Below are 8414 nucleotides of genomic sequence, written 5' to 3'. Positions count from 1 at the left end.
AAAGGGAATCGACTGTGCAGCTAGTATATCTCCGATGGAACAAGCAGAGTCTATCTTTTCTTTAAAGAGAGAGGGAAGCAGGAGACGGGAATTAAGTGGAGATTTCATTCCCTCTGTTATAAATGGGAAGTCTCATGAGGGGCTCTGCCCATTTTAATCAAAAAAAAAAAAAAAAAAAGCCCAATGTGATGAGTTAATCGTGCCAAAAGTTAATCAGAGAACCTCATGTCTGAGGGCACAGCGAGATGATTTTTCATTTCAGGAATTGATCAAATACATTGTCACCACTTCCTTCCTGGAGGGATCCAGCTGTAGAGATCCGTATCCACTTGCTAAAGGAAAGTTCTGGTTCACTTGAATGTTTTTTGCATTTGGTCCTTTTGTATTTTTTTTTTTTTCTGTTTTAGCTACAGAGAAACTTTGGTAGGAGAGAAGTGGTTTTTTTTAAAAACAAAACAAACTGTAACGTAGAGCAGCAAGGATGTGGATTCCCTCTCCCGTATTTTAAGTGAGTTGCCAGGTAGACCATTAGGTGAGCCTTACTTGTGCATCTGTGTGGGTTACCAGGTGTTGGAGCTGTGGATTGTGAGCATAATAAACCCACAAACCATGGTTTAAATCAATTATTACTGGAAAGCAAAATAAAGAGGGCCTTTGCTTGAAACTGCTGTACTTGGTGACAGTGAAAAGGGAGTCTATCCTGCAAAGGATGGTAGAAGCAGAGAAAGATAGGCAGTTTTCCGCTCAACCCAAAGTTCTATCACAGAAAGGTCCCGTGCTGTGGTGGGGGTAAGGGCATGTCATGGATACAAAGTGCCAAAGGTAATTTTGGAACTTTGGAAATAACTTCTCACCTGCTTACCTCACAAAGTGTTGACTCTCTGGGTTTATAATTTGTCTTTTACTGTCAGTTTACTTCTAAATAAAAACTTTCAGATGGTCAATTTGGCATGCATGTTTCTTAGCAAAGTAGGCAGAGGGAGATGAACTCAGACCCATTCAGACGCAGTGAGCAAGAGTAGCAGACCTGTACCCAGAGCAGGTAGGTGTGTTGGGGGGAAGGGTGTGGAGTGGGCTGGCCCCTCGTATTTGGCAGGGGTCACACAGTTAAGGCATGTTGTCTGCATACTTCTAGGTCCAGAACAAGCTGGTGCCATGTAGCCACAAGGGCTGAGAATGAAAGCACAACGAACAAGCAAGGGTCTTGAAAATACAGGGCTGGTTGACTAAGGTCATTGGATGTATGAGGTGTAAGTTTAAGAAACGTGGCTGATTAAACCAGCCATCTTTTACCCACTTCAGCTACTCAATCAAAATGCTGAGCCCCAGTTCCAATAAAGCCCAGCTGATGATGACATATTTGTTCGTCCATGGTGATGCTGTAAAGCTAATCTGTATTAGCATCTGTTCTGAACAAAGATAGTGTAAACGTAATTTAACTGAATTGTTGAGAAGTGTGTGCTTCCCCAGGTTCTCCAGAAAATCGCGGCTCTGCTAAAAAAGGTCCCTGCCTTTCTCATTTGTGTCTCTCTACAGGAAACTTGCCTTCTTATTTGAGGGATCCTGTCACAGTAATGTGTGAGTCCTTGGATAAATTTGGCTTGGTGACGGCAATGCTTTCTTCAGAGACACTGCTACTTCCTCTGTGCTTCTTTTCTACCCTGACCTAAGTTTCTCAGTGTTAATCCCGGTGATAAGTCAGAGGATTTGCCCTCTTCATACTTTCTTGCCACTAGGTATCCTCTCCTTTCTTTTACTCCTTTTAGAGGAACTGGGGCTGAGGTGTCTACAGTTGTGGCTGAAAAGGAGATGGGGACCTCAGGAGCGATATTCTTGGTAGTGCAGCCTTAGCTCTTGTTGGGTTCTTATCTGTGTTGCTGTTGGCAGAATTCTCAGAAGCTGCTGGGGGATGTCTGACTAGCTCCCATGGAGCTCCACTCCCTTGCTAAGAAGAGCAGCCAGGCTGTCCTGTGCGATGCTGGGGACTGGCATTCAGGAGGCCCTCCTGATGGCCAGGCAGATGCAGCAGCCATCAAAGCTGCTCTCTGCTGCCAGAGACACTGTACGTCAACACCAAAAGCAGCTGAGATTGAAGGATCTAAACTTAGTCCTTCTCCAGCATCCCCCTCCTCCTCTTTGCAAGACAGAGTTATTCAGACAGACTCCTTGCCACCAGGACCTCTCAACTCAGGGAACAACCAAATAACAGCAGGGCGGAAAGTCTGCAACTGCTGCAGCCAGGAATTAGAAACTTCTTTTACCTGTGTGGATGAGAATGTCAACTTAGAGCAAAGGAACCGATGCTCCCCTTCAGCAAAAGGGAGCAATCACCTGGGAGACCTTGGCTGGGGAAATCCAAACGAGTGGTCCCATGAGGCTGCCGTATCCTTGATATCCGAAGATGAGGATGATGTAAGTTCGGAAGCCACATCTTCAGGGAGGTCAGTTGACTATGGTTTCATCAGTGCCATCTTGTTCTTGGTCACTGGCATCTTGCTGGTGATCATCTCTTACATTGTTCCACGGGAAGTGACTGTGGATCCCAACACCGTGGCGGCCCGGGAGATGGAACGCTTGGAGAAGGAGAGCGCGAGGTTGGGGGCTCACCTGGATCGCTGTGTGATTGCGGGACTCTGCCTGCTCACTCTTGGGGGGGTCGTTCTGTCCTGTTTGCTGATGATGTCTATGTGGAAGGGGGAGCTATATCGTCGCAACAGGTTTGCCTCTTCCAAAGAGTCTGCAAAACTCTACGGTTCTTTCAACTTCAGAATGAAAACCTGCACGAATGAAAACACCCTGGAACTGTCCTTGGTAGAAGAAGACGCTCTTGATGTACAGAGTTAATTCTGGTTGTGAACTTCTTGAGGGTCTGCGTTAGCATTTTCTGTGAAAACAAACCAACCAACCACTTTTCTTAAAATTAACAGTGCAGTTTATTTGCTTGTCAGGAAATGCTCATTTCACAAACCAACAGCCAGTGAGTGTTTTTGTTCTATATGTATTTTTTATTTACAAGAAAAGCTGTGTTAAGATGCATTAAGAAACTACAACCAGCTACACCTGTCCTTGTAAAGAGCTGAGATTAATTAATCTATAATGGCCATCAGCTTCTGTTTCTATAGCAAAATATTTCTAACAACCAGCGTACAAATGATTTTTTAACATGATATGGGGTATTCTTTGGACATTAGGAAGTCCTGCACACAGTAGGATCAATTAGTAACTTATTTTGTGAAAAAGAACCTAAGCACTAATCACATAATAAGGCTTACATTTAATTCTCAAAGGTGCTTATCCATTCTCTTGCTAAATTTTTTCTTCCTCTAATTTGGCTGAACATTAAAATATAGGGTTTTGAATTTGAATATTTTGAAGCTTGAGGATGTTGATTATTTTAAAAATGCAAGAATATATATGTTGTATTTATAATTATTCCTGTACTCAGAAATGGTAACTAAATCATTAGAATAAACTTTCTAGGAAAAGAAAAATATATAAATCATTATTAGACCAATCTGAATTTAACCCAGAATGTTAGTGCCAGATATGAGCTGGTGTTGCATGCCCATTTTCTAGGTACAGTAAAATTAATTGCTTACGTAAATTTCATTTTCTGTTTGTGTTTTAGCTATCCCACAGGTTACCCGGGCTCTTGAAGTCTTTCCTGGTTCTCACACCAGAGGGGCAAAGCATTAGACATTTTTAATATTTTCCCAGACATATAAACCTCTAGGCAGGTCAGAGTCATGATTAGCTCAGACACACCCAGGTGACATTTTGTTATTGTTTGGAGAAAATTTCCAATACAAATGCAGCTAGACTGTTAGAAACATTTAGAAATTGGTATCACTTACTCTTGGCGAAACAACAAACCATTGCCCCAGGATGGAAGCGGTCCTTAAGCCCACAGCCAAAAAATTAAAAGATAAGAGTGACAAAGAGAGAGGAAACTGATTCAGTGGGAACTGCATCCTCACAAAAACTCGCCTCCTCCTAACATGGTCTAAGTGTCTCTCTCCGTTCCTCATCCAGGCCCTCGGAAACTGTGATGCCTTGCCTCATGATGTTTACACTTGCTCCGTGAGAGGCACAATGGGCGAAGTGGTCACAACTTTGCAAAACACACACCCAGTGTCCACACTAACACACTGTCTCCGTATAGTTATGGTTCGGGAAGGGGTAGGAAATGGAGCCTCAAATAGCTTGCATTTTGCAATTAATCTTTGAGGTGTTTCCATCCTCCCACTGCAAGAGCTCTTTTAACTTCCATTAGTGCATTACCAGGATCTTACAAAGGGCTGGAACTTGGAATTTGGGGTGGGAGGGCAGAGATGGGTAAGTGAGAACATGATTTCTTTATTGATTCTAAAGCCTAATTCTAGTGCCTGAAGTTTTTGTTGTTATTGAGGACTGGAGTATGTGGGTGACTGGCTGGCAGAGTGTGTGAGTCAGGATGTTTATGTAAATGAGCTCCTGTTGATGTCAGAGATTGATTTGATGAGTTAGGTACACTGTGTGTTACTAAGGGTTAAGATGAAAATCAAAAAGGTAGGATCAGAAGATAGTAAAAATAGAGAGGGCAGGCATGTGAAAGAATTATTAGGTAAAAATGAGAACTTACGTGGACATCAGAGGAAGCTAGATGTAGCTGAATTACCTTATTCTATATAACAGGCTATTAACTGACTTGGAAATAATTGGAACATCATAAACGTGATTTTTGTTTTCTATTGCTGTTTCATCGTGCTTTTTGAAAAAAGTTTTTGTTTTATTGTGATTCTCATGTCACGGTTTATGTTGAAGCTGGCTTACTGGAAGTATAAATTCAATATTTTGAAGGTTTATAAATTATCAGATTCAAACCTGCTTGGGCCCCACCATACATTAAGTTGGGGCAATAAGGTAATGATATCCTTGAATGAGTGAGTAGGTCTGGGCTGTGTGTCTTTTAAAAAAAAATACGTTAAAAAAATAATGCTTGTTCTTAAAAGCTAAGTGGGATCAGCTGAGTGTTGTTTTTATTTATTGGAGAAACATGATTAATTAGCCAAATTGCAGGCTAAACTGAATTAATGTGCAGCCTGATTTTCAGCTCATGAAGGAGGACAAGTTTGAGAATCAAGTGTTAGGAAGTTTTTCAATAATGTAAAACTGGATAAAGGAGAAAAAGCCAGAACTTTTCATTTGGAAACATTTAATGAATCTTCCAGTGCTACCAAATCACATACAGTTCTGATGTGATCTAAGGGAGATATATATATATATATATATATATATATATATATATATATATATATCCTATTATATCTGTATATGTATCCCAATTAGTAAAAGATATGCATGAGGAAAGACCTAACAAGTCAGAATATATTTCTTCCTTCCCTTCCTTAAAATTTTAAAATTGAAGTATAGTAATCAATGCTTACTTATTTCAACACTATTTAAATCTGTCCATATATAGGACACATCTCTTTCAAGTCTCTACTTATATGATGGCAGACTATTACTCCAAAAAGAACCAATTCAGAAATCATCTGGACATCTCCTATAGTGCTGTGTTGACACAGTTCAGATAACTGCCTTAATCAGCTTTCCTCCAGTATTCCCTTGTATAGCCCTAGTCGATCCTATCAGTGCCTGAATTCAAGATAAGGATTACTTGAATTTAAAGCCTTGGTAACACAAGCAACAAAAAGCCCTGGACTTTAGACACTATTGTTTTCAATCAGATACAGAGGCTTTTGGCTCTAAATATATTTATTTAGAAGGACTTTGGCAGATCAGGTGATTATATTACACACATTGAACAGATGATAGCTATGGTGTTGGTCTTGGATCCTACATGGAGATTATGACCTTACATCTATCTTTTTAACATGGTGCTGGTCGTTGTCCATGAAACCTTTTATTGCTAGATCTGGAACAGCAAAGCTTTTTCAGAGGTCTGTGGTTTAGGTCTTAAACTTTTTATCAGGTGTTAAAAAACTAAACTAAAGTACTTTCCTAATCGTAAAGCAGTTCATTGTTCAGTAATGTGGTCCAAAGGGGTGAGTACCAGAAAGAAAGCTTTCTTTATTACTACTGGGATCTATATGTTAATGGGCAGTTTAATCCTTCTATCTATCTATCTATCTATCTATCTATCTATCTATCTATTAAATGTTTGTTTATTTTTGAGAGAGAGAGTGTGAGCAAGGGTGGGGCAGAGAGAGACAGGGACAGAGGATCCGAAGTGGGTTTTACTTTGACAGCCAGGCTCTGTGCTGATACTGGCAAGCCCAATGTGGGGCTCAAACTCATGAACCATGAGATCATGATCTGAGCCAAAGTTGGACGTGCAACCTACTGAGCCACCCAGGTGCCCCTGATCCTCCTAATGGCTTTAATAAAAGGCTCCTTATTGGGGCTTGGATACTTGCCTGATACTGGTATCACATGCTTTGATGGCTACTTAAAATATCTTAGCTGAAAATACCTCCCTCTCATACTTACTTGTTTTAGGGACCCAATTGGACCAGTGCTGGCACATGTCCTTTGAGGTGCAAATTTAGACAAAGAGACTGCCCTACTAAATTCATTTGTGCCTTCCCTTTGTCCTCCAGAGTAAGGGTAGTGACTGAGTGAGCACTACACCAGCTGAATGGCAGGAATTAGGGTCTGAACCCAAGTGGCTCTACTTTTTGTTGCTTCTTGTGACAGGCAAAAATTCTAGGCAAGAGCATTTAAACATTTCAGCCTTCATCTTTCATATGTGCAATGACAGGCATATGCAAAACCTTACCTGGATTAGTCATCTAGAGTTAAGGAAAAAAAAAATTCTATATATCTAGTAGGAGAAGGTTTTTCAATCTGAAGGTCAGATTCCATTGCGGCAATTACTGCCACCACAAAAATGTGGTCTGACCAAAGAGATTCACAACCTTCACCAATGGCTCACCTATTCAGCAAGATTTAATACCACCAGCTAGATTCCACTGTGACAAAGGAATAAGACAGATCCTTACAGTTCTCTGTAATGGGGTTTGACCTTTCCCAGAACTGGGCATAAAGAATGACTACAATGAAAAGAATTATAATGAAGTCTCACTGGCTTTTCCCAGCATAAAAGGGTTCATAAGAAAGAGAATTAACATATCATTGTCTTTCAGCTATATCATTTTATGGTTCATAGTACTCTATAATATTCTCTCCTTCCAACTTTTATGGTCAGAAGCCTTGGGAAATAATTTGCCTGATTTGTGCACTGACACTGTAAAAAGGGGGATGTTCTTTTAAATATGTAAAAGTGATTTCAATAATCTGTGGCTTACATTTAAGAGCATACCTGTAGTTTATGTTTGTTAATGCGTAAGTTTATGTCCACTCAAGTCTATATATGTATTAGGAGAATGTTTTATAATTGTAGAACTGTAATACCCAAAGCTATTGTTAGAACAATTTTCTTATAGGAAACTTGGCATGCCTTAACGTTGACTTTAAGGATAACAGAAGTCTTTCACAGGTCATGAATTAAGGATTTAGAATCAACCTCAGAATGAAATGCCATAATTACATAGATCTTTTTTGGCTGGTCAGCATCTCACAGATGTTTGATTTATTTTCTTAACCGCTCAATTTCAGGCTCATAAGAGTGTGGCATATTTAGAAGTTATTTTACCATGAATTCTTGTTTTATTTCAAGGAAATATGGAAAGCAGACAGTACTTTCCTCTGCTCCAAGTTTTAGCAATTTTCCTGTGTTTTGGGAAGAGCCAGTCTTACTCTCCCACTGCCATCTTTATGCTTCCTACCCAGGCTCTGAACAAATGTACAAGAATGCAATGATGGATTATTACTATATAGTATATTGGGAGTTTCTATTTTGTGGTTCTCATCATGCTTTTAATTTTATTTTTCTTGCCAAACAAGAAAAATAATTTGATGTTGATTATGTGTTTTAATATTCTAAAAGGGCAGTTATTAAGGTTATGGGCTTTTCCTTTGGGCATGTGATGCCTTATGTGTTAATTGCAAGTGTGTCATATCATTTTAAAATAAAACTGTTTATAAAGATGTTTCATTGTGTTTGTTAACTTTTATTGATTTGAATATGAATCTGTGATGCTGATTTGGTCTTTTAAGATTATATTTGAAATTATTTGTCCAAAAAAATTGCAAGTGATATTTACCCTGACTCCAATATGTCATTTTTCTTGCTACTATATCATTGAACAATATAAACCATACTTTATTATTTTACTTTGTATGAAATAGTCAAAGCTATTTGGTTTTACTCAGTATTAAACTTAGAGTGTGAATTGCACGATGTGGGAAAAACACATGAATTGGTATTTATTGATATTTTAAAAAATACTTATCCAAATATCTAGAAAGCTTTTAGATGAAAAAAAATCAAATTAACTTATGATCCTACT

At 39.2% G+C, this 8414-nt stretch overlaps 1 protein-coding gene across 1 annotated transcript; it reads left to right on the top strand.

The window, feature by feature from the left end:
• The first annotated feature begins 1926 nt into the window (after nucleotides 1-1926).
• Nucleotides 1927-2844, top strand: TMEM74 (transmembrane protein 74). Its single transcript, XM_047073791.1, has one exon. The coding sequence runs from the start codon at nucleotides 1927-1929 to the stop codon at nucleotides 2842-2844; it is 918 nt and encodes a 305-aa protein (XP_046929747.1).
• The last annotated feature ends 5570 nt before the right edge of the window (nucleotides 2845-8414 follow it).

This window comes from Lynx rufus, unplaced genomic scaffold (genome assembly GCF_022079265.1).
Source record: "Lynx rufus isolate CCGP_SWC_20201006 ecotype Redwood Valley unplaced genomic scaffold, mLynRuf1.p SCAF_12, whole genome shotgun sequence".
Taxonomy (NCBI): domain Eukaryota; kingdom Metazoa; phylum Chordata; class Mammalia; order Carnivora; family Felidae; genus Lynx; species Lynx rufus.
The sequence above is the reverse complement of the archived record's forward strand: the minus strand, read 5'-3'. Positions and strand labels throughout refer to the sequence as shown.

Coding starts and splice junctions, on each gene's coding strand:
- TMEM74 (XM_047073791.1), top strand. CDS start 1,927: ATGGAGCTCCACTCCCTTGCTAAGAAGAGCAGCCAGGCTGTCCTGTGC.